The sequence below is a fragment of the Leucopleurus acutus genome (genome assembly GCF_964270905.1).
Source record: "Leucopleurus acutus genome assembly, chromosome: 13".
In the NCBI taxonomy this organism is placed as follows: Eukaryota; Metazoa; Chordata; class Mammalia; order Artiodactyla; family Delphinidae; genus Leucopleurus; species Leucopleurus acutus.
Genome location: NC_139155.1, coordinates 68,921,687 through 68,949,093, shown reverse-complemented (window position 1 = coordinate 68,949,093; position 27,407 = coordinate 68,921,687). Strand labels below are relative to the sequence as shown.

Here is a 27,407-nt window from a genome sequence, read left to right as displayed (position 1 = left end):
CCAGGAAACTACTAGAGCTAATTAATGAATTTGGTAAAGTAGCAAGATACAAAATTAAAGCAGAGAAATCTCTTGCATTCCTATACACTAAGGATGAAAAATCTGAAAGAGAAATTAAGGAAACACTCCCATTTACCATTGCAACAAAATGAATAAAATATCTAGGAATAAACCTACCTAAGGAGACAAAAGATCTGTATGCAGAAAAGTGTAAGACACTGATGAAAGAAATTAAAGATGATACAAACAGATGTAGAGATATACTATGTTCTTGGGTTGCAAGAATCAACAGTGTGAAAATGACTATACTACCCAAAGCAATCTACAGATTCAATGCAATCCCTATCAAACTACCACTGGCATTTTTCACAGAACCAGAACAAAAAATTGCACAATTTGTATGGAAACACAAGAGACCCCGAATAGCCAAAACAATCTTGAGAAAGAAAAATGGAGCTGGAGGAATCAGGCTCCCGGACTTCAGACTATACTACAAAGCTACAACAATCAAGATGGTATGGTACTGGCACAAAAACAGAAATATAGATCAAGAGAACAGGATAGAAAGCCCAGAGATAAACCCACGCACACATAGTTACCTTACCTTTGATAAAGGAGGCAAGAATATACAATGGAGAAAAGACAGCCTCTTCAATAAGTGGTGCTGGGAAAACTGGACAGCTACATGTAAAAGAATGAAATTAGAACACTCCCTAACACCATACACAAAAATAAACTCAAAATGGATTAAAGACCTAAATGTAAGGCCATACACTATAAAACTCTTAGAGGAAAACATAGGCAGAACACTCTATGACATAAATCACAGCAAGATACTTTTTGACCCACCTCCTAGAGAAATGGAAACAAAAACAAAAATAAACAAATGGGACCTAATGAAACTTCAAAGCTTATGTACAGCAAAGGAAACCATAAACAAGACCAAAAGACAACCCTCAGAATGGGAGAAAATATTTGCAAATGAAGCAACTGACAAAGGATTAATCTCCAAATATACAAGCAACTCATGCAGCTCAATATCAAAAAAACAGCCCAGTCCAAAAATGGGCAGATAACCGAAATAGACATTTCTCCAAAGAAGATATACAGATTGCCAACAAACACATGAAAGAATGCTCAACATCATTAATCATTAGAGAAATGCAAATCAAAAATACAATGAGATATCATCTCACACCAGTCAGAATGGCCATCATCAAAAAATCTACAAACAATAAATGCTGGAGAAGGTGTGGAGAAAAGGGAACCCTTTTGCACTGTTGGTGGGAATGTAAATTGATACAGTCACTATGGAGAATAGTGTGGAGGTTCCTTAAAAACCTAGAAATAGAACTACCACATGACCCAGCAATCCCACTACTGGGCATATGCCCTGAGAAAACCATAATTCAAAAAGAGTCATGTCCCACAATGTTCACTGCAACACTATTCACAATAGCCAGGACATGGAAGCAACCTAAGTGTCCATCGACAGATGAATGGATAAAGAAGATGTGGCACATATATACAATGCAATATTACTCAGCCATAAAAGGAAACGAAATTGAGTTATTTTTAGTGCCGTGGATGGACCTAGAGTCTATCATACAGAGTGAAGTAAATCAGAAAGAGATAAACAAATACTATATGCTAACACATATATATGGAATCTAAAAAAAAAAAAAAAAAGGTGAACCTAGGGGCAGGACAGGAATAAAGACACAGACGTAGAGAATGGACTTGAGGACACGGGGAGGGGGAAGGGTAAGCTGCGACGAAGTGAGAGAGTAGCACTGACATACATACACTACCAAATGTAAAATAGATAGCTAGTGGGAAGCAGCTGCATGGCACAGGGAGATCAGCTTGGTGCTTTGCGACCACCTAGAAGGGTGGGATAAGGAGGGTGGGAGGAAGATGCAAGAGGGAGGGGATATGGGGATATACATATGCATATAGCTGATTCACTTTCTTATACAGCAGAAACTAACACAACACTGTAAAGCAATTATACTCCAATAAAGATGTTAAAAAAAAAGTGGAAAATATTAATGAAAAAACAAGTTAAAACAGTATATAATAGGATTTCAATTCTTCTGTGAATACATATGAACAATTATAACTGCATATATGATCAAAAGATTATACCCAAAATAATATTAATAGGATGGTAAGCTTACAGTTGGTTATTTTCATGTATTTCTTATGTAATTAGATAAAACTAATAAATATCACCTTTTAAAAAAACGATGCAGACTTCCCTGGTGGCGCAGTGGTTAAGAATCCGCCTGCCAATGCAGGTGACGCGGGTTCGAGCCCTGGACCCGGAAGATCCCACATGCCGCAGGGCAACTGGGCCCATGCACCACAACTACTGAGCCCACGTGCCACAAATGCTGAAGCCTGTGCTCCTAGAGCCCATGCTCCACAACAAGAGAAGTCACCGCAATGAGAAGCCTGAGCACTGCAATGAAGAGTAGTTCCCACTTGCCGCAGCTACAGAAAGCCTGCGTGCAGCAACGAAGACCCAATGCAGCAAAAATAAATAAATAAAGTTCAAAAGTCAATTTTAAAAAAAACCAAGAATCTGTGACTATATATATAATATATATAATAGGATGGTGGAAAATATCTGTTCTTTGCTAAAGGAATAAACTATCTTATCACTCAGCAAAACGTGACTTACCTGCTGACCAGGTTTTAGAACCTCATATGGCAATTTCTACATCTCACTTGGGGGCCAGCTTGATTTCTACCTGTTTCACAAACTTCCTCAGGTCTATATCAGTCTCTGTTTCCTCTGGAATTCCAGAATCTTGGCAGCAATTGAGTGTTCTCCTTTTTAATACCTATCACAACCCTATGTCCCTAATTAAAAGTCTTTCTAGCTTATCCAGTAATCGAGCTAATATATACACCTCAAAGGTTAGGAAAATGGGGTATAAATTCAGCTATCTGTCCCTGCACTAAATGGCTCTATCTAGATACTGATGCTGTTTTAGTTCTTAAACCTGGCTCTCACTTCTTAATGCCATCAGTATATCTGCCTCTAGAAATCTGAACTTCTTTTCATTCTCTTAACATCAAGAAATCAGATAATCTGGCTTATAGGAAATGTTTGTAAACTAAGAGTAAATAGGTAAAGAGAAAAATGTTTAGGCAACTCTCTTGAGAATAAAACTGCCAAAAATTCACTGCCCTTGGAGCTTTCAAAGGCTTTTTTTCTGATACCTATGGATGAGAGAGACTTTCTAGGAGTCCAGCTTTCCCAAGGGGAGATTCCAGCATGCCACTGAAGTAAAGGTTTTTTTCTTTCCCAATTCCTTTCTAGTGCCTGACTGTGTTCTAGAGACATGAAGATGCTGGGTCATTTAAATAATATAGTTAATCTCCATAACGTCCTACAGTGACATTCTGAGATGTAAATGTATCTAAACGTATTTCCCAACACACAGATTAATTCATAAATTTATTGTTGCCTCTGCTATTAACTTCATTCTTATTTATAATATTATATTATTACTACCATTTATGGAATTCCAGGTACCATGCTAGGTACTTTACATGTATTATTTATAATCCTATCACAACTGTGTATGGAATAAACAGAATCATCATTTTCTGAATAAGAAATAAGAGGCAAAAAGAAGTTAAATAATAACTTCCCCAAGATCCCCAAGCCAGGATAACTGAAGCAGGGATTCAAATCTGGGTCTGTCTCCTACCAAACCCCACCCTCTTTCCACTCTGCAGGCACCATCATGTTGCATCTACTGGATATCAAGTTTCTGAGGATATTTCATTTCATTTATCTAGAAAAGACTAGGATGATATTTCTCTATCATTACGATTCAGGTCTCTCAGTGAGACTTAACATGCTTCTACCACCAGAGTTAAAAATCCACCAAAGAAACAATGTGAAGGATTCACAGCAATAATACTCCATCTCAGATAAAGCATAATGTGTACTTATTTAATTTAATGAATATATCATAATGATATAGCTTTTTGCTAATTTTACATATATCCATAGCACATTTGTAGAGAATAAGAACAATGTATCTGACCAAGCTGCTAGATCCTGAGGTCAGAGACCATGTCTCATTTACCTCTATATCCCCAAGTCCTGTATGTGATAGATGTTCAACACCTCGTTGTTGATGAAAGTTAGAAGCAATCATTATCAACTCCTGAAAGTAATATTTTAAGATACCTAAAACATTTTGAGCAGCCAAAAAAGACCCCATGTTTCAAAAAAACTGGTTTTGGTCTGCAGGTAAACTTCCTACCTCTCGATCCTTGAGTTTCATGGCAAGCACCAACTGATGCCTGTGGTTAGTGAGAGCCTCCCGGTAATTTCCTTTGGAGAAGAATGCAGAGCCCAGATTCCCATGAGCTCGGCATTCTCCTGTCTGGTCACCTGAATTGGGTTTAAAAAAAAAAAAAGATAAAATTTATCTAAGTTACAGCATTATTTATAATATATAATGGCCATCCTAATTCAACAGCCACAGATTTACTAGCTAAGATTTCACTTGCCTTCTTTTCTTCTTCTAAAAGACTCTATGTAGGAAGTTATGGTCCTAGAAGTTAAATCTCTGGACAACTGTTATTGATGTTATAACATACAACTGCAGTCAGGGACATAAGTGTTCTGGAAATGAGAGGTCATTTGTTTCTGAACAACCATCAGCTTGTTGGTTCAGTCACTTTACTCCACACCTACCATAATATGTTGCTTCTTTACAAGTATGCTGATGGTAGACCCACCATATCTCTTCTCTTACTGCAATCCTCCAAGTCCTTGAATAATCACTGTGATGATTATCATAAACCACATTTTTTTTTTAAATGAGGAAACAGCAGCACAGAGATTAGGCAACTTGCTGAAGGTCACACAGCTAGTTAAGTGGCAGAGCCAGGATTCTAAACTCAGCGGTCTGGCTCCATAGTCCACAGTCTTAACCACTGCACTGCACTATTTCATCCAACAAAATGATGGTGCATTCTACTGTAGGCAAAAATGAAAATTAAGGTCAAAGATTCACCCACAAATCTATCATCTGAGATATTAAATCTGTGAGCCCATATCTCTGAGGAGGCAATGAATATGTTAATCCATATCTTTTGGCCTTTTGGGAGCTTGATGCCTTGTTAAATGAAAAGCCCTAAAGACCTAAGTACTCTAAAACAGAGAATGTTCCCGAGGTACAATCACTTTTCATGGCACATATTACTCCCATTCACATCAGGTTAATCAGCTTTCTTCATTTCCTTTCTGTACTGAAATAAAGGAGAAAAGCATAACTCTACCTAAGGTCTTGGCTACATCCAAGTCCTGCTGCATGTATCCAGTGCTCTTCTCTGTGTTTCCGAGAGACCAGTAAGCACTGCTCAGCGCAGAGAAAACGGAACCTCTCAGTTTGAGGCTGCAGGTGCCAATCTTCAGAGCGGCTTCTAAGACAACCACAGAGGCCCCATGATGGCCAGCTGTCAGGAGTTCTTGCCCAACCACAGACACGACCACAAAGGGACTCTTGTCCAGTTTCATTTTCTGAAGCTGTTGATAAGTGGGCTCGAGGGAGTCTGAAGAAAAACAAAAGAAAATAAGAGAATATAGGCTTATACACAAAACAATCTTTTCCAATACGCTCTAGAAACAAATGTTTATCATACCTTTTTATGGCCTGTTTCAGGTACAAACTCTTCAACCTTTCAATCTAGCACCACCCTTACTGTCCACTCATTCATACGACTGGGTAACACCAATGTCTTTCCAGTAATTTCCTTACATCACTTTCACATGCATACACCACACTTGTCCTCTCTTCTGGTCTTTCTTTGATCAGGACCCACCACTTTCCCTGAATGGTTCTCCCTTCTCTGACCTCCTGCCCTCTCAAAATATCACAGGCACATCACTCAAGTCCCACCCCTACTATATACAGGCAGACCTCAGAGATGCTGTGGGTCTACTTCCAGACCACTGCAACAGAGGAAATATCACAATAAAGCAAATCACATGAAATTTTTGGTTTCTGTGCATATCAAGAAGAAAAAAGAAATCGTCTGAGTTTACTAAGGTAAGATGAAAGACAAAATTAATGTTTATCTCATTTTATTTTCATGTTGTGGAAAGGACACAGATTAGGGGTCAGGAAGCCACAGGGAGATTCTTTCCATTTGAAGCTAGGTTTCAAAGTGGATGACCTCTAAGCTCCTTCTTCCTCCTCTTATTTTTTTTTTAAAAGACTGTTGCAGAGCTAATGACTATAACCTTACAGTGAGGTAGCACTTGTAACACTTTTGTTGTTAGCTTTCCTGAAAAACTGTTTCACATTAGTTGTTCCACTGTGCCTATGTGGGGAAAAAAAAAAAAAAAACTATTGAAAGGTTGGTCTCTTTAAACTGTGAATCTCTCAGCCAACAGTACTGCATTAAAATGTAAGTTTTACAATTTATGACTTCAAATCTCCACTTGCCACTAAGGAGCTCTCATCCGAATCAACATTACCACGGAAACCTCGAAACCTACTGGTGCCTAAAGCATTCTTCCCTTCAATCAGATCACTAAACAGAGAACAAAGAACATTTTTACACCTATCAAGATGCAAGCAGTACACAGTACCAGTAAACGTTTGCTAACCAATAGGGTTAAATACAGGCACAAGAGCCCAGGAATTGCTAGAACAGGAAAAGAACAATGCCACACTGAAATAACTGTGAGCAGAACTTTGGTGGTATCCACTGATGGATTTGGCAGCCAGTGATGATCACACATTAGCATCCCAATGGCCAATTAGCAGAAGCAAAAATAACAGAATTTTAGAGCTGAAAAGACCTTGAAAATACCCTTATTTTATTTATTAAATTTATTTATTTATTTATTTTTGCAGTACACGGGCCTCTCACTGTTGTGGCCTCTCCCATTGCGGAGCGTAGGCTCAGCGGCCATGGCTCACGGGCCTAGCCGCTCCGCGGCATATGGGATCTTCCCGGACCGGGGCACGATCCCGTGTCCCCTGCATCGGCAGGCGGACTCTCAACCACTGCGCCACCAGGGAAGCCCTAAATTTATTTTTATTTATTTTTTTGGCTGCGTTGGGTCTTCGTTGCTGTGCGTGGGCTTTCTCTAGTTGTGGCGAGTAGGGGCTACTCTTTGTTGTGGTGTGAGGGTTTCTCACTGCGGTGGCTTCTCTTGTTGCGGAGCACAGGCTCTAGGCGTGCAGGCTTCAGTAGTTGTGGTGCGTGGGCCCAGTAGTTGTGGCTCACGGGCTCTAGAGCGCAGGCTCAGTAGTTGTAGTGCACGGGCTTAGTTGCTCCGCAGCATGTGGGATCTTCCCGGACCAGGGTTCGAACCTGTGTCCCCTGCATTGGCAGGCGTATTCTTAACCACTGCGCCACCAGGGAAGCCCAACACCGTTATTTTAGAAATGAAGAATCTGAGTATTTAAGTATTGAGTATTCACGCAAGGTCAGATAGCTTGGGACAAAGCCAAGGCAAGAACCTATTGCAGGGCTCTAAGTCCAGGCTCTCTGATACTATACCGGGCAAAATTCTTGTTCACACAAGAAGTCAATTCCAGCTGATTTTAAGCAGGGAAGAAATGCACTGAGTGGCTACTGGGAAGGGTGGAAAACCAGGCCTCCAGACCCACAGTCAACTTTTGTGAACAAAAGTTCCTGGTGAAGGCAACATCACCACTGCAAGTAAACACAGGACATTGCAGCTTGTAATTCTGCCTCCACCACTACTAAATGCCACCCTTGGAAAACGGATGTCACTATTGCCACCTGCCACCACTGGAACAAATTCTGTATATCCTTTCTTCTTTTAGCCTTTAGCTCCTAATTCAAAGGTGGAGTCCCAGCTGCAAAGGAGGATGCGAAAATTAGGATCTGATGTTTTCAACTTTTATAGTGGAAGGCAAGGAGGCAGAAGTAAAAGACAGGGAGTTCCCAAAACACAGGAAGAGTGTTCAGACACAGATGGCACGAAATGACTGATGGCCAGCAAAGATTCTACTTTTCAGCTGGTGATTATTTTAACCATTGCAACCATGGCTAAGTTCAAAAAAAGGGCCATCCAATAGAGCCTCTAAAACTACACAATCGTAGAAAGAAGAGAGAACATTGCCACAGTTAGAGGACCAAGGGAAATACTTGGAAGATTTTCAAAAGAAAAGGAAATCTTCATTTGTACAAATTTTTACTAAATAAAAATGAAACGGAAGGATTAAGAGGTAAAAGATCAAATTTCCATTTGTGGTATATAGGAAAGAGACTATACATATATAAAAAGATAAATTATAATGCAAGTTCAAATACAGTATATGTTATAAGAGTTTGGAAAAGGGAATGATTATCAAGGGTAATCAGAAAACTTCATAAAAACAGAACCTGATTTCTTAAAGAAAGGGTAGGACTTAGACAAGTCTTTGTACTTTCTTCTGTGAGTAGAGGGTATTTTAGGCAGGTTTGTCCTAAACAAAGGTGCATGGAATGAAAGATAGGTACATGGAATGAAAAGGAATGATGAACAGGGCAGCTTAAATGGCCCAGAGAATATTTATGGGGAAGGAAGCTGATGTGGAATAACACAGAAAATACTGAGCTAAGGATAAAGAGACCTGGATTTCAAAGCCACATAACCTTACTTTCCTCACTTTGTCAAATGTATCACAATTATGATTGTGGTGATGGTTACATAAATCTATACACGTTATAGATAAGTATATGTCAATATTAAATACATATGTGTATATACATGTAAATGTATCTATGTTTGCATCTGTGCATGTGTAAAGATATATACACAAAAAGTCCATTTCACTTGATGTAAATTAAAAAAATTTTAATGTCAAACTTCTCTGCTTTGGGCTGTAATTACGTCTCATTTGTCCATACTCACTAATCAGAAGGTCTGGTTAGCAGTTGTACACTCATTTGATAAATAAAAGTGGTAAGATAAGTTTTTTTTTAATGTATAAAAACTGTATAGGCTGCAGAGTGAAGTAAGTCAGAAAAAGAAAAACAAATATCGTATGTTAACGCATATATGTGGAACCTAGAAAAATGGTACAGATGAACCGGTTTGCAGGGCAGAAATAGAGACACAGATGTTGAGCACAAATGTACGGACACCGAGGAGGGAGAGTGGCAGGGGCGGGGTGGTGGTGGTGTGATGAATTGGGAGATTGGGATTGACATGTATACACTAATATGTATAAAATGGATAACTAATAAGACTGTGCTGTATAAAAAATAAATAAAATAAAATTCAAAAAAAAGAAAAAAAACTGTATAGGCTGGATTAGGTGATCTGTAAGATTCTTCCCAACTATACTATTCTATGATTCTAATTCCTATTCTACAGTAAACTTAGGCTGTTAGCAAAAGGACTAATTGTGCGATTTTCTCAGGCTAGATGGAACAGAGTTTTGGCAGCCTGTAGATGTAAAGATGTTTTCCTTTATAGAAATCATGCATAATATATAAAATATCCAATGTCAAAACAACTTCATAAGAATGTAAAGGCACTTTGCAACAATCATTGAACACCAGTTATGTGCTTTCAAAATGTAAAGGCTTTAAGAATTTAAGATAAACAAAGTCACATTTCCTGACACTTGAAAACCTTGTAAGAATGTAGTAGAAGCTAATAATAAACAAATAATCACACTCAACTAAAAGATATACTATATTTATTTCATCAGTTCTGCATATTTATTCACATTTTAACATTTCTGAATTTGAGATTTAATGTCCATGAACTCAATGGTGCCTCACAATGGTTGGTTATTTCTATGTCTAAATGGGGCTAAAAGAATCCTTTCAGTTTATATAAAATAAAAAGTTAAGTGATAAGAAAGAAATTTACTTATCAGCATTTTATTTTTTCTTAGTAATATATAAAATAATGACACAACTTTCAATCCAGATTTCTCAGCATTGGTAGGATGTGCTACGGGACCACAGAGGAGAAAGGTGCTAGCCCTACTCAGGTAGGTCTAGGAATGCTTTCCAGAGGTAATGACATCTGAATAGAAATCGGAGCTATGAGAAACTAGTGTTTTCCAGGAACTGCAGGTAGTTTTAGCTGGGAATATCTTGGTAATGAGAATAAAAGAGAAGATCTTTTATACTAAGGTAGTTGGCCTTTATCTTGTAGACAATGGGGAAAATGCAGAATTATGAATAAGAGAATGACAGATCAAACTTACACTTTAGAAAGTTCATTCTGGAAGGGAAGCAAAGCATGGACTGGTTTGGAAGAGATAACAGCCAGGAAAACCAGTTAGAGAAAAAGTCCTGTATTTGCAATGACAAAACAGATGGACAGCAAGGGATAAATTTCAGACATATTTAGAATTTTAAAATTTACAGAATTTGAGGAATAAATGCATTAACAGGCACAATGCCTTATTCCAAAGTAATGATACTCTACTGACTGTCTCCTATGAATCACCTTCAAGGTAACTAAAATTTTTACAGACTTCAATCTGTCTCAGGTACTATGAAGACATTCTGGAGCCTTCCAAGTTATCCTTATAATATTTAATTAGCATACATGACTAAAAAGCTTCAACTTTCCTAAAAACCTGGTGATACCACTACCAATTATTACTGGATATAATATAATACTGTACTGCAAACTCAGAAGACTGGAAGAAACAATTCTGGAATGAATCTCCAAAACAGGGATCCAAAGAGAGAACAGCAACCACTGACAAGGTAAGAAGGTAACCAAAGTATAATGAGAGTAAAGTATAGCCCAAAAACCAAAATTTAGAGGTAAGGTTCGTAATATCTAATTATTTTTAATTTTTACCTTTTCTTAGGCTAATTCCTTAGAGGGGAAACTAAATTAAAAACCACTGGGCTTGTCACAAAAGGACAAATATTGTATGACTCCACTTATATGAGGTACCCTGGTAGTTGCCAGGAGCTGGGGCGGTAGGGGAAGATGAGGAATTATTGTTTCATGTGTACAAAGTGTCAATTTGGGAAGATGAAAAAGTTCTGGAGACAGATGGCAGTGATGGGTGCACAACGCTGTAAATATACTTAATACCACTGAATTGCATAACTAAAAATGTTATGTACATTTTACCTTAACTGGAAAAAAAAAACAAAAAACTTTTGGTTCACACTAAAAGGAAAACTTAACCCTCCCCCCAAAAAAAGAAAATAAAAACTGACATGTTTAGCTCTTTGTCTAAGCTACTTCATATTTTTCTGGGTTCATTTGTGAATTTATTTATATCCTACTTCATTACAAAAGGATTCAAAGGCCTTCTATAGAAATAAGGTGGAAAACACAGAAGTCAGAGTGAGTGGAAAATAAAGTAAGGAAAACTCAGCTTAGAGACTATAAGCCCTGGCACACTTCCTAAAGGTGGACAGGACACTAAGCTCTAACGCTTCACAGAGGACAAAGCAAAATAAAGGATCACTTCAGATAATTCCCAGACCTTTTAGATAAAAATACACCAATGCTCAGGAGAAACGCAGTTTTTCCAGGCACCAAGTGCTCAGCAAAAGGACCATGTGTGCTGTGCAGTGTTTGTTCCACACCCACAACACAAATACAAGAGCAAGCTTACCACTGCTGCTACTTCTCTCCACAGAGAGAAGAAGGGCATCACACTGCACAGGGAAACTGTCCTAAAGGGGCCTGCCTTTACATGCCAAGGCTTGATTCTCAAAACAATTATTAGGGGACTTCCCTGGTGGTCCAGTGGTTAAGAATCCGCCTTCCCATGCAGGGGACGCAGGTCCAATCCCTGGTTGGAGAACTAAGATCCCCGCATGCCACAGGGCAACTAAGCCCATGCGCCACAACTACTGAGCCTGGGCACTCTGGAGACCGTGTACCACAACTAGAGAGAATCCCACACGCCGCAACTAGAGAAGCCTGCATGCTGCAATGAAGAGCCTGCATGCCACAATGAATATCCCGTGTGCCACAACTAAGACCCAATGCAGCCAAATAAATAAATAAATATTTTTAAAAAACAATATTAGGAGGTACTTATTATCACACCCCTTTTACAGGTAAGAACTGAGGTGCAGAGAAAGGAAGCAACCTTGCTCAGTCAAGGGGATAGCAAATGGCAGTACTGGAATTAGAGCCCAACCTTTGGGGGAAAAGTCAGGTTTTTTTTAACATAACATTTCAGAAACAGGCCCTCTGTGCAAAGTGACTGCCACTTAAAAGAGAATCAGAGGGAAAGAGTTACCAAGGGTGGACTATCAGGTAAATAAAACGTGAGCCCCAATTTGACTCTGAGAGAAAAGCTTATATATTCGAGCCATTTTCTACCAGTACTTCATAAAATCAGCTTCCTGGATCTTCTGAAGCTGGTAGAAACACCACGACAGGTGATAGCCTATAAATGTAATAGTCTTTAGATTACCAAATTAACAAGAGGATAGAAAATATACACAAGAGAACCCTCAGCAAGAAGCAGCCCTAGCGTCTTCAGAGGAACAAATAAAGGTAAACAGTCTCACTTCGTAATTACATTATTAAATCTGCGGTTGGCAGTAGTACTATGCTACACCATCCAAATTTACATAAACATTTATAGATACAATGAACTGAAATTGCTGAAAGACTATCTAAAAAGGAGAAATGGAAAATAGTAAAAGGATAATTTAAGGGTCATTAAAGAGTCTCATTTTATATTAATACTTATTTGGACATTTACATAAATGATTTAAGGGAAATACATTACATATAGTGATGTAAATATATCTACAGGAAAAGTAGATTATCTGATATCTGGTTGTTGAGCATGAATGAAACCACAAAAGTAAAGTAAAAAAGACTTAATGCAGTTAGCAATATAGGCAACAACAAAATTTTAAAAATCAAGTAAGTTCCAAAGTGGATTAATATATTTATTTGGGAACAAGAGTATATTACTATAGATTAGCCCTATCTTTAAAAAAATCTTGAAACGTCCCCAAAAGGCCAAACCACAGGAACGCTGTGCACATCGTGGGAGCTTTGTTTGCTTACAGAAGCACTGGACGAGGGAGCTTCCCTATTGCGTCTCAGAACTGCAAAACAAAAACAACTGACACAACAGATCAGACCTACATGTAAAGTGTCCTGGACTGCACAGTTACGCAACAATGGCAGAAACTGAGAACGCTGCAGGAGGCTAAAATAAACAGTGGGTAAAAAATGGGCAGCAAATGATGACAGATTTTGTGAATTATAACCATATGACAAAAAGAGAGGTCATTAAGATGTTAAATGATGCACAGAACAACCCTGTGCAAAGCAACAGTCTTTCTATAAAATGTTGATGAGAAAAGCCCACCTGGAATAGCTACAGTGGTAAAGGCAATACCAAAAATAAGTAAGTTAAACTGCTTTAAGGAAAGAGAAGAAAATATTAAAGTACTCCAGGCACCTGTAAGATGCAGCTTTTTCCAGGGTCGCCCTTAGGTCACTCAGTATAAGATGGGAAAGAACATGGCACAGAAAACCCTAAGGCTGAAAGAAGCACTGAGCTATTTCTTGCAGTGTAAGAAGATTTTCTTATATTTATCTAAACAAATTGCTTCAAAGGCAAAACGGTAAGTATGATTCTGCTGATCTCAACACATTCACTCCAGTATACTAAGGCAGTGGCAGAAATACCTCAGAATAAAGAAGGGATATCTTCACGAACTAAATAAAAAATGTTCCATGTAAATTACTTGCAGAGGGATATAGGGAGAGAATGAGAAAATACTAGAAAAATGGAAAGGAGAGACAGATTGATCTTTTTTGTTGTCCATTCCCCCCCCCCACCCCCAAGTCATGGAGCTCCAAAGTACATCTGCTTTAAGTCAGAGTTTATTAACAGCAGGTACCCCAGTGGGAAAAGCCATTAGGTTCCTGCAGCAAAGACTCAGCTTTGTATGGGGTTATAAAATCGCATGAAGAGAGGCTTCCTTTCCACTTTTTTTCTAGAACATGAAATCTTCGCTTTCAGGAAAGTTTTTTTTCTTTTTTTTTCTTTTTCGGTACGCAGGCCTCTCACCGTTGTGGCCTCTCCCGTTGCGGAGCACAGGCTCCGGACGCGCAGGCCCAGCGGCCATTGCTCACGGGTCCAGCCGCTCCGCGGCATGTGGGATCCTCCCGGACCGGGGCACGAACCCGCGTCCCCTGCATCAAGAGGCGGACTCCTAACCACTGCGCCACCAGGGAAGCCCAGGAAAGTATTTTTTTATAGCTATGAATTGCTCAGAGGCCATACGAGTACCATTTAGTTAATCAAACTTTTACTTAGCACATATTTTGAGCCAAGTACCATACTAGCCTGTATATTAAAATTATCTAATGCTGCAAACATTTTCAAAACTAAATAAATTACCTAATGATACTGCCACCAAAATTTTTAGGTTAATTCAAAAACGTACCATTTCAGAAACAAAAATAGAGTTCTGCTTGACGTCCCTAATTAGTGTGGAATGTCATTAGCTGTCTACTATTTGCCATCAACCTGCCTTAGTGTCTCCATCACTCTGCAAAGATGACAACTGGTGTACACTTTCAACCCAATCTTCCCAAGAACTCCTTCCTCAAAAATCAATGTTTCTCGGGCTTCCCTGGTGGCGCAGTGGTTGAGAGTCCGCCTGCCGATGCAGGGGACACGGGTTCGTGCCCTGGTCCGGGAAGATCCCACATGCTGCGGAGCGGCTGGGCCCGTGAGCCATGGCCACTGAGCCTGCACGTCTGGAGCCTGTGCTCCACAACGGGAGAGGCCACAACAGTGAGAGGCCCGCATAATGCAAAAAAAAAAAAAAAAATCAATGTTTCTCAAAGGGAAGCCAATCTGATTTGAGCCTTAGAACTCCTCCAACCTCCACAGTACTATTTTCAATCTACTGTTGTCCCAGAATACCAATTGGTATAATACAGAAGTAGTATAGGAGAAAACCATATATCTACCATGTTTCTCTCTCTTTCAAGTCAACATAATCTCTTAATGCTCCTCTGAAAAATGTTAGACATAGCCTACAGTTAGATCCATATTTCCTCTCATGAAATGTTTAATGTCTTCTCTTATCTGTTTATTTCTAGATGGCATATTGGTCCAACTGAGCAGATCAACTTACTAGTAGAGGTGTTTTGGTTTAGAGGTACAAAATCTTAGAACTACAAAAAACATAGGGATTCCTAATGTAACCCTAAAATCCAGAGAATTTGATTCATTTACCCAGTCATACAGTTAGTTAACAAAAAATTCAAAATATAATCTAGGTCCACAAACTTCCAGTGGCCTTACCACCATCCCATTGTTCTTCATTAATGTCACCTATTGATAGTGATTCCTTGTCTTTCTTGTTCTAAAATATCCAATCTTAGCTAATTTCATAACCTATCCATTCTCAATGCCTGAGTCTAAAGTCTTCAAAGGCTAGAAATGTTCTAATGTAAATTAGTGTTGGACCAAATACTTTCATCATATTTACCTCTCATGGGAGATTTCATGGCTGCTTCTACCATCCCCACCAGAAGCTGGAGACTCTTGGGGTCCTGAGCCAGCCCAGATGCAAACGCTGCCAGGGCATCGGCATGACGTCCAAGGTACTGGAGGGCAACACCCTGTCGGAAGTATGCCTGCAAATAAAGAAAAGATAATGCATGTTTTACTTATACACAATGCTCCACCAAGGCTGATGAGGATTCTTGATTAGAACAACAGGTCGGCAGAACTAAACTTGAGGTGGTCCTGGTTCAAAAACCTAGTAAAGTGTTTATAATCAAATCTGATTTCTCTGAACATCATAAAATGTAAGCATACTTCTTTCAGACAAATTACGTTTAGAACTTTCATTCTTTTCCCTTCCAGAACACATTGATTTTATCACATTCTTTGGTATTTATTCACATAGTACTTTTACTTTTTTTTTTGATGATCTTTAAAATCTTTTATCCCAACTTTAATAGCATAAGCTCCTCAAGGACAGGGGTTTGGAGATTTCTTTACATGTCACCAAAGTATCTGGTATAGCGCAAGACAAATGAGAGATATTCAAATTCCACTTATTTTATACTTCTCCTCATTAATTAAAGGGATAAATCAATATGTGATTAGTATTAAGATAACTGTAATGAGTAACACAACATGGTTACATTTTATGTGGTGTTTCAGACATAATATTTTAAAACTGTTATTAAAAATACATGTGCTTTGCTTAGAAACAGAATAAGATTGCTGTCCTTTGTATTGTTTAATTGGATTGGTTAAAAAAACTAGTATTATCAACTGTGAATATAAGGAAACAACCCTCCTTCCAGCTAATTGCAGAAAGGGCCAGAAAATTAATAAAATATTTAAACTTCAGAATGATCTTAAGAATGTGTAGTTTGTTTTTGAACACAGAGTAAAAACAAGTAAATGATCAATGTGTTACCAGTATTTAACCAGCAAAGGACCTTGTACCCGATTAAATAACACATAAAACTGACATATTATTAATGCATTCATGCTTATACGACACCTGCTTCTAAAATACTTGGCCACCTATTTAGCTTAAATACTTTTACAATACTCTATGTTTGTAACACAAATGTAACTTTTTCAGTCCAGTATACTTTGCAATTGTAACAAACTGTATTCATGGAATATAAATGAAGTTTCAAACAACTCCTAAAACAACTACTCAATTAATTTAATATATAATTTTATAATTTTATATTATGCACACATACAGAGTGAAAGAGAGCAACTTTCATGTTTATAAAACATATTTACTTATTTCATTTTTGTAACTAAACTGTGAGGTAATGTAAGATAGGCAATACTATTCAGTATTTCTATTAAGAAACAATCCATAAACAGAATGAATACTCAAATTATTATGAGCTATTCAGATTTCTATTAGTTTAAACTACTAGCAGCTGTTAAAACTCAGACTCCAGTAAGACAATAACCTGTAAATGCACTTTCATTACTAATTGATAAGATCACTTCCTTTCACTGGACTCAGCCACTTTTTAATCTTTAATGTCTTTATACACATTTTTCACCACTCTTTTCATTTCACATTTTAGGTGATTTCTATAATCCAAGAGGCAATATGTACCACATTCCAACTAAAATTAACTATAGTTTACATAATTCTATATTAAAGCTAAACTTAAAAAATGTATTTATATATGTGTGTGTGTGTGTGTGTGTACTCTGTAACCTGTAAACTCTATTATTTATGGAGAGAGACAAAATGTGTCTGTAGTAATGATTTCAGGTATATATTTTAAGAAACACAAAAATCTACTGTGGTAATCATTTCACAGTATATGTAAGTCAAATCATTATGCTGTACACCTGAAACTAATACAGTGCTGTAAGTCAATTAAATCTCAATAAAACTAGAAAAAACACAAAAATTTAAATTAGTCTCAATGAATTTTGATAATTTCTTGCATGTTTAAAGCAAAGCATTATCGTTCATTACTTCACTGAGAAAATAACTGATTTTCCTATCTGCCAATGAAATCACCGAAAAGTATGACATCCACTCCCCATGCACGTATCCACTCCCTAGTAGGTAGGCAAAGTTCAGCGTTAATGGCAAGTTATGGTGTCAAATACACAAAGGAGTTAAAGAAGGGCATGCAGGTTTTGTTTTCTTAGGACACTCATAAATTAGATGAAAAAAGGTATGACTGGATCATGCTGCTCATAGTCTCGGCTTCCTTTCTCCAGAAGATTTTGAAAAGAGATATAGGTGAGAAGGCTCCAAGGTCTCCCTTGATCCTCCCTTATGTCCTTCCAGAATCCCCAGCCCAACTTTATAAGATTTTCTCAGTTAAAAGCTTAGAGTTGCATTCTTGTCAAGATAGCATAATGAGTCAAGCTCTGACATATCCCTGTACCTAATTTACAAAGTGGGGCTCTCCCAACTTACTCTCATGCAATATTAATTGCATGTATGAATAGCTGTTGAATAAAAATTAGTTATCTATACTTCTGTGAGAGATATGCCACTATGGAGCTCAAGCTGATGATGATAAAACCTAGATTATGGGTTACTGTGATAGAATAAATCAGCACAGTGCCTGACATAGAGTAAATACTTAATAAAGTGAGCTATTTTGATTATTAGTTAATGAGAAAATAATCATAACAAGAAAATATAATTATAGACTAAGAGAATATAAGGAGAGTCTAATAAATATTGAAAATATTTCATTATTCAATATAATATTATCCAATTCCTATCACTGTTTTATTCACTCCTCCCCCTTGCTCCATATAAGACTGCTGGCAACTGGGAAATTCACAGCTGTAAGGCTCCCAGACAAAATCTGAACCACCTGACTAAAAGAAATTGATACTAACAGGTCTTGGGAGATGTAGCAGCCACCCAGAGGATTCTCCACCAGCCTCTTCCAAAGCAAAGGTCAAGAAGTGCTGAGTTTCACAGCTGTTTACTATAACTTCAAGAAGATTGATGTAACCTAATTTTTCTCTTACTATCACAGGTTTCATAGGAAGCAGCGTCATCTGAGAAAGGGGCAAATTTGGGTCACTTAGGACTGAGGAGAGGCAGTATATGTGCAGCACACCAAGGAAAAGTGGGGCCTATGAAGAAACGTTGAACACTTGGTGCCCAGCCAACCTCAGATAACACACCCCCTGCCTCAGCACTCCCCACGCATATACCCACATCCTGGTCACTGGTTATGTAGCAGATGGAGAAGGGAAGGCAATATGGACTGACTATTGAGAGCACCTAAACCCTGAGAACAATGGTATTAACCTGAAGCTTTAGCCAAGAAGAAAGACTTAGGGTTAAGACTCTGCGCTTCCAATGCAAGGGGCACGGGTTCGATCCCTGGTTGGGGAACTAAGATTCCACATGCCACGCAACTAAGATGCCACATGTCATGCAGGGCAGCCAAAGGAAAAAAAAAGACTTATAAGGAGCTAGTTAATACACTGGACTAAAGGGGGCATGCCTAGATTTTAAAGTGTTGCAGAGTCATTCATATATTTTTTGTTGTTCACCACAAAGAACTTTCAGTGATTATTCTACACATGCTACTTAATCTCACAAATAACAGAAATACAAGTAGGTTACAAGTATAAGTTTTCATTCCTTCCATCCTGCCTTCAATTAACATTCTCTAAAAATCTACAGCACCTGTCACTGTGATGTGTACCACAGGGCTTGTACCCTCAAGTGCTCACAGTCTAGAGGGGAAGAATATAAAAAGCTATAAATGTCTTGACTGCTACCTACAGTAACTGTTTACTAATAAGGTTTGTAACATTTTAGCAGGAATAAAAATGTAACTAATCACCAAAGTATTTATGCCCTTTTGTTAAAACTGTTAGTATTTGGTCTTTAATAAGTGGACATTCTTCTCATCTCGGAGAGTTTGCTATAGTCTAAATGTCTGTGTCCCTACAAAATTAATATGTTGAAACCTAATTCCCAGTGTGATGGTATTTGGAGGTAGGGCTTTTGGGAAGTGATTAGGTAATGAGAGTGGAGCCCTCATGAGTGGGATTAGTGCCCTTATAAAAGTGACCCCAGAGAGCTCCCTCTTCCCTTCTACCACATGAGAACAGGCACAGCAAGAAGACAGCCATCTATTAACCAGGAAATGGGCCCTCACCAGACACCAAGTCCGCCATCACCTTGATCTTGGACTTCCCAGCCTCCAGAACTGTGAAAAATAAATGTTATTTAAGCCACCCAGTCTATGGTATTTTGTTATTGCAGTCCAAACAGACTACGACACGGTTAAAGTAAAAACACTCAAAGGCTAAACATGGGAAACAGTAAGCCATTCACCCTTCAAGTACCCCTGGAAGCAATGAAGGACCTTTAAGTCTTTTCTTTCAACATTTTATTACTGGGTTCACAATTCTAAATCATCACTGAACCCAATAATAACCTAAACTTCCTACTCTCCCATGGCTCAAATGAGTAATGAGGTAAATTCCTATGCTCATAGGTACACATGTATATTTATAACATAAAATATAGAACAAATGTATATAATATGTAATGATATATAAAATTAAAGACCTCCTTGGTGGCAAAGAGGTTAAGAATCCGTCTGTCAATGCAGGGAACACGGGTTCCAGCCCTGGTCCAGGAAGATCCCACATGCCGTGGAGCAACTAAGCCTGTGTGCCACAACTACTGAGGCTGTGCTCTAGAGCCCACGAGCCACAACTACTGAGCCTGCGTGCCACAACTACTGAAGCCTGCATGCCTAGAGCCCGTGCTCCACAACAAGAGAAGCCACCGCAATGAGAAGCCTGCGCACCGCAACAAAGAGTAGCCCCCGCTTGCCACAACTAGAGAAAGCTCATGCACAGCAACAAAGACCCAAAGCAGCCAAAAATAAATAAATTAATTTTTCAAAAAATTGTTTACTTATATGTACAATACAATCTATTACTTAGTTCAAGTGCTCCTAAATATTCTGCCTTTGATTTAATCTGTACTTTTAAATGTTATACTTTAATGTTCCTAACCTGTCTTTCACTGTTTGAATTTGAAATTTTTTACATCTTCTGAAGAATAAATATCTCTAACTATAACCTGCTAGCCAATCCAATCATACCACCTGCTACCACATCATCACCATCTTTGTCAACCATGTTTGTAAATTACATAACTATTTTACTGACTTTTCCTTTATTATTTTATTTAAAAATGAGTAGAGATTGGGAAAATAGAAATGCTGATTCTAGTTTTTAAAAAGCAGCAGCATTAATCTATAATTTAACCACAACTGGGTCAAAAATGAAAATGATTACAAGGTGCCAAAAGCAGAAAAGCTTTAACATCACTGGATGAACAAAGAACGGCTAACTATGCTCATTTTTTATGGAAAAGATAAAATTAGAGAACATATATATTAAAAAATGATTCTTAAAAGGAAAGACATGATTTGAGATTTTATTTTTCAGTTCTCTAGGAATTAACGCTTCCCACTCACTGAACATGTTGTTTAAGATTTGTATATTTGTTTAAGATTCTTGTTTAAGATTTGTATATTTGATATTCTCTTGTTTAAGATTTGTTTAAGATTTGTATATTTGATATTCCACATATTTGACTTTCATATACTTTTTCAGGAATGCATTATACAGGAAAATAAGACTGCTTGTATTACTTAAAACATATCCATCGTACAAGTAAAATGTAAATAAACACATATTACCCACTATAAAATTTATAACATATTACAAATTATATATTATGTCACATTAAAATATGACATATAAAAATGAAGGGACAGAACCCATGTCCTCAGTAGGTTTCCACTGTTTCGCATGAAATAGGCACCTATATGAATACATAAGCACAAATTATTTTTGTAATATATTTTGTTATATATGTTCATTTAGAACAAGGGAGAAATTAATAGAACTTTCTACAATGATGGAGCTGTTCTCTCTACTAATAACATTAGCCTCTGGCCAGCCACATGTGGCCATTGAGCACTTGAAATATGGCTAGTGTGACTAAGAAACTAAATTTTAAATTTCCTTTCATTTTAATTAATTAAATTTAAATAGCCACAACTGGCTAGTAGCTACTGTATTGGACAGTGCAGCTCTAGAGTTTGGTATTCCTTTAACAAACTTCCAAACACAAAGTGAAAGGGTATATACTAAACAAATAAAAATAACTACTACAAAAGCTTTGAACTGAAGCTATGTGACTTACTCCCAAGGCAGCTGTTGCAGAAGAGAAAGTACTCATAAGGCTGACATTAGAATCCTATCCCAGCTGTTTTTTAGCTGTGTGCCTTTAGCCAAGGCACTTAACTTCACCCAAATTCATGTGCCATTTCCACTTACAGAGAGGATGATAAGGATGACCTCAAAGGGTTGTAACAATGATTGCTAACTGATATCACATATGATATATGAAGAGTGGGTACATTTTTAAAAATTGAAGTGAATTTCTCACTACTCACTCTCAGTTTGGCATTTGCTATTTAATCAGGTGGCTCATCTGCTTTACCAGCTTGCAGAATAGAAATTACTTTTGGTAAAGTGGGTGAGGGGCTGACAAAAATTAGGTATAAAACAAAAATTAATGATTTTAATGATAACCTTCAGTCATTAAGGAAATAGTTAACTTATGTTTGGCAACTTCCACTTCAAAAGCCTATAAAGTAGGTAATACGTTTAAGGGAAATTTTACATCAAAATTGCTTTTAAAAATGTTTACACTTCTGAGGGCTTCCCTGGCAGTCCAGTGGTTAAGACTTCACCTTCCAATGCAGGGGGTGCGGGTTTGATCCCTGGTCATGGAGCTAAGATCCCACATGCCTCAGGGCCAACAAAACCAAAACATAAAACAGAAGCAATATTGTAACAAATACAATAAAGACTTTAAATAATGGTCCACATCAAAAAAAATCTTTAAAAAAAATGTTTACACTTTTGGCAGCTGATTGGTAGGCTTCAATTATCTAGTAAATTTGTTATTTGGGAAAAACATCATATGCAGGTTAAATAAAGTCCTTTGGCCTAGGTGGAAAAGAAGAAAGAGGTGGCAAAAATAGATGACCAAAAATCTATCTGTAGAAACATGAAAAAGTCCTTCCTCTCAGAGACTTTACCCTGATCACTGATTATTAGAATTACTACAAGGTGTTCTGAGGCCCAAGCCTGACACCTATTTTAGAATTAACAAGAGCCCAGTCTTATCATGTCAGTCTTGCCACTATAAATTATCATAACTTTTAGTGCACAGATGTTTTATTTTCCAAAACCCTTTCTAGCTATCATTTGTTGAACCTCTACTCTGTTAGCTGTTTTCCATAGTTTATCACTGTTTTCCATAGTTTATCACTAACTGTTCTCCATAGTTTATCACTAACTCTTTTCCATAGTTTATCACTAACGCTCACAATATTCTGCAAGAAGTTCTTATGACAACTATTACACAAAAGAGGTGGTTATGAAACTTGCCCCTGCTGCCAAAAACTCTTTCCACTATCCCACACTAGCTCTTTGATAAAAGAATTAATGGTGTGCAATTAACCTCTAAATCAAGCTTTTTGTTTGGGAATTCTTATACTTGCAAAATCCAACCTATGGAGGCAGAAATGAAGGAAAATCAGAAATGACACAGAAAATTTATGAACATGAATATTTAATCTCTATTCCATTAGCAACCGTTGATTGTAGAACAATTTTTAATGAATTGAATGGAAGGAAAATTCATTTCATTAACCTTTCATATAAATGTATTATTATTGAACTAAACAGACCACTGTACTTGCAACTCAGTTCGATGTTAATTAGATTACAAGCATGAGGCTTTAAATCAAAAAGAAACAAAAGGAGCCATCAGCAAGCTTCTCAGCCAACACTTGTTTGTTTGCTGGTTAAAATGGATTTTTACCTGCAATACAATTTGCTATGCTTCTTTTATTTTCTGACATTTTCAAGTGGATTTTCTTTTGCTTCTATTTGCTGACACTTTATATTAAAAATAAAAATAAATAAAACCTTGAGAATCAGCAAAGAACACATTCTTCATGTAGCAATGTTTTACCTGCTCAGCTGGGAGTAATCATTCCTATCTCTCCAGAAAACTATGCTTCTATTTTTTACTAGTCTGTCTTATCGTATGCTGAAAGTACATGCAAGAGATTGAAGGCTATTTTAGAAAACACCATTATTTAGTTTGCAACCCAGAGTCAGAGGCTCAAATGGCCTAAACGTAATGTTCTAACCAAATCTGCAGCTGTGAATTGTTTTTCTCTTCAACATGGCTTTTGGTACATTGAATATCAATTTCTAAGAGAAATCTGCTCTCAAGCATAATTGTTTCATATCATATCAACTTTTTTTTCCCAAAATTAGTTTTAAACTAATTATATCAAAAGTGTTAAAGTAACAAGTTTATGGGAAAATCATATTTTGAAAAGAAACCAGAAATCTGATAAGCAGTTAAAGATGAAATGACAACCAGGAGTTAAATAACTAAGTAGGTGTCAATTTCTAGCACTGGAGGAATTCCCAGTGTTAAAGTTTATGTCAAATTATAAGATGTGTCTACCATCATCTGGAGTTTCCCTTTTAAACTTTAAAAGTAAACAATGAAAGAAGTTTGAAGTCCCCTAGAGTAATGGTTCTGAACTGCCCATATCTTGTGCCTTCACTCTATGGGTGTGGCATAGGAGGAGTGTAAAGTCATGCCAAGAAGAAAACCAGGGAATTTTCTGAACAATCACCAAGAAATCACCTGGCTTCAGCATGAGTTCTGTGCCCATGCCCTACCAACTCTCCCTCTACCCCAGAACACAGAGCATGTGTGCCTTCACACATATAGACTGGTCCTGGGGAAAGTGCTAAAACCAGAAGCAAAATGGAAAAAAAATAATGGTGAGCAGAGAGAATTACGAAAAACACTGACGCCAACAATGTGGGAATTAAAGGATTCACTAACTATTGAAAAAAACACTTGGTATCTCACCTACCATAATGTAACTCTACCCAAACCATGCAGAAGGTCAAAGTCATACAATAACATAACATATCTCCTGAAACGTCAAATCTACTTGAAGTTTCTGGGAGAGAATCTTTTTAATTAATAAACTTTGTTTTTAGAGCAGTTCTAGATTCACCACAAAACTGAGTGAAAAGTACAGAGAACTCCCATATAACCACTGTTCTGACACATGCATAACTTCCTGCACCACAGTGGTACTTTCTTATAATCAATGGAGAATTATTTTTATATGAAAATTATAGAAGAAAATAAAAGAGTTCACATAATTTTTAAAAACATAAATAAATACCCATCTCCGTTCCATCTATAGCCCCAATCCTTGGAACAGTACCTCTCTTCTGACTTTTTAGGTATTTGGGAAAGCAAAGTTTCAGAAGTGCTGCCTAAACCACTGATAGCCTTTACCTTTGTCAATTGCTAGCTCACACAAAGAGTGTCCAGAAAAGAATATGTATTGGGGAGAGGGACATGACAGGGTGACATGAGCAAGTGGTAAGAGCAGGGCTGAAAGGCAAGAATATATGCCCCAAAAAACTTACACAAATATTTCACACATGCTTTTCTAAACAATAAACTTCACAGTCTACCTCTTTCCCCTTCCTATATTAGGTAATCTTTCTACACTGGCACATGTGTTAAGGTGCCACACATCAAAATGAAAAACAAGAAAAAGGAAAATGTCTGCCCCTCAATACCTACCAGCACAAAAACATAACAATACACTTTATATCTTTTCAAAAGAGAAGGGGTTCCATTTCTAGGCAAGATAGAGTAAGCATCCGATCTCTCCCACTGAATACAACCACATCCTGGAAAGACTTCATGGAAGAGCTCTCTGTAAATGGCAGCAGATGAATTGAGGAAGGAGACCAGAATTCAAAGCAGTACCAAATCAGCAATGGGTTTTCTGTTGGTCTGTTTATTCTTCCTATCTGGTATCACCCATCTTGGATTCAAAAGCAGCTTAAAATGAGGAAGTACTCATTGGTGCAAACAGAAAGCTCTCCAAGTAAAGTCCTCTTCTTCTGGTCAGAGAAGCAAGAAAGAGAACTCCCAAGGGTCAGAAAGAGTGGAGAAATCCCATTTTTAAAATCCTCTTTCCATTCTTTCCCAGTCCACACCCCAGGCAAACCAACAGTGCCAAGGACAGTAACAGCAGTGGCTGCTGGGCAGGCATATAAAATTCTGAGGAAGAGGACCCTCATCACAGGAGCTGTGGTCCCCAGAGCTCAGGATGAGTCCTAATGCTTTTTTTTCTCTCTCTCTCTCTGCCCTCTCACTACTTGATGCCTCATAAAGACATGGTTATAGGACATGCATGGCAGAGCAGGGAAACTAAAGCCCTAGTTTTGGCTAGAGGATGGGAAGGGAGGAGGGCAGCCAGAGAGCTGGAAAGTGTTGGGGAATTTTTGAAAAGACATAGGAGGGAGCTTATGAGAGATCCCATAAAGAGGTGTTTGGATCTGACCTTAAATAGCATACCAAGGCTTTGAGAACTAAACTACAGAACAGACTACCACCTGGTTCTCAAACTGGCCATTGGGTGGTGCATACAAAAGAAAGGTCCCAGTAGAACTACAAAAACTCTGAAAACTTAACGGACTTTGGAACCAAAGTCCACAAAATATGGGCTGAGACTTATAGCCTGAACCTAACCAGGTAAATTGTCTATTAAAACAAACTATATTCTTCTTAAAATGTAAACAAGATGCAATGAATAATACCAAAGCATTCAGGATATAAGCAAAATTACTTGGTCTATGAAGAACCAAAAAAATCTCTACTCACAAGGAAATAAGGCAATAAACAGATGCCAACTCTGAAATGACACAGAAATTAAAATAATCAGGCAACTATTATATCCATGCTGCAAGAAGGGCAAGTAGTCTTGTGAAAAATGGAAAGACAGACATTCCCAGCAAAGAAATAAAAGATATAAAGAAAAATCAAATAAAAATTTTTAAACGTAAAAATACAATAACTAAAGTGAAATATTTAGGAATGGGCTCAATAGCACAACTTTGATTACAGAGAAAAGAATCAGTGAATTTAAAGATAGACCAAAAGAAATTACCCAATCTGAACAACAGAGAGAAAAATAATTGAAAACCAAACATATTCAGAGCCTCAGGAATATGTTGGGCAATAACAAAAGCTTTAATATTCATGTCATTGGTATCCCAGTAGGAGACGATAAGAAATGTGGAACAGGAAAAAAAAAAACTTGAAGAAATTATTTTAAATTTCCCACAATATGTGAGACACAAACCTTCAGATTCAAAGTCGGCAAACCCGAAATAGGATTAACCCAAAGAAATCCATGCCTAGAAGCATCATAATCAAAATACTGAAAACTAAAAACAAAGAGAAACATCTTGAAAGCAGTCCGAGAAAAATACCATATTATTTGCAGGGAAATAACATTTCAAACGACTGCAGACTTCTCATCAGAAACAGCAGCGGAAAGACATTTTTTAAAGGGCTGAAAGAAAAGAAATGTAAACCTGGAATTCTATACTTCAGGAAAACATCCTTCAAGAATGATGTTGAGGGCTTCCCTGGTGGCGCAGTGGTTGAGAGTCTGCCTGCTGATGCAGGGGACATGGGTTCGTGCCCCGGTCCAGGAAGATCCCACATGCTGCGGAGCGGCTGGGCCCGTGAGCCGTGGCCGCTGAGCCTGCGCGTCCGGAGCCTGTGCTCCGCAACAGGAGAGGCCACAGCAGTGAGAGGCCTGCGTACCGCAAAAAAAAAAATGATGCTGAAATACAAAGAACTATGAAAACTTAAGAGTTAAAAAACAAAGGGGCTTCTCTGGTGGCACAGTGGTTAAGAATCCACCTGCCAATGCAGGGGACACAGGTTCAATCTCTGGTCCACGAAGATTCCACATGCCC

The 27,407-nt window shown here is 37.8% G+C and overlaps 1 protein-coding gene across 2 annotated transcripts in view; it reads right to left on the bottom strand.

Moving 5' to 3' along the window:
- TTC28 (tetratricopeptide repeat domain 28) overlaps nt 1-27,407 on the bottom strand; it is a 593,462-nt gene that overhangs the window by 279,169 nt on the left and 286,886 nt on the right. For both annotated transcript variants that reach the window (XM_082853188.1, XM_082853189.1), the window contains 3 exons: nt 15,478-15,625; nt 5,314-5,586; nt 4,290-4,420 (listed from right to left, as the gene is read on the bottom strand). In XM_082853188.1, coding sequence (XP_082709314.1) covers nt 4,290-4,420; nt 5,314-5,586; nt 15,478-15,625 — 552 coding nt within the window. The remainder of the gene's footprint in view (nt 1-4,289; nt 4,421-5,313; nt 5,587-15,477; nt 15,626-27,407) is intronic.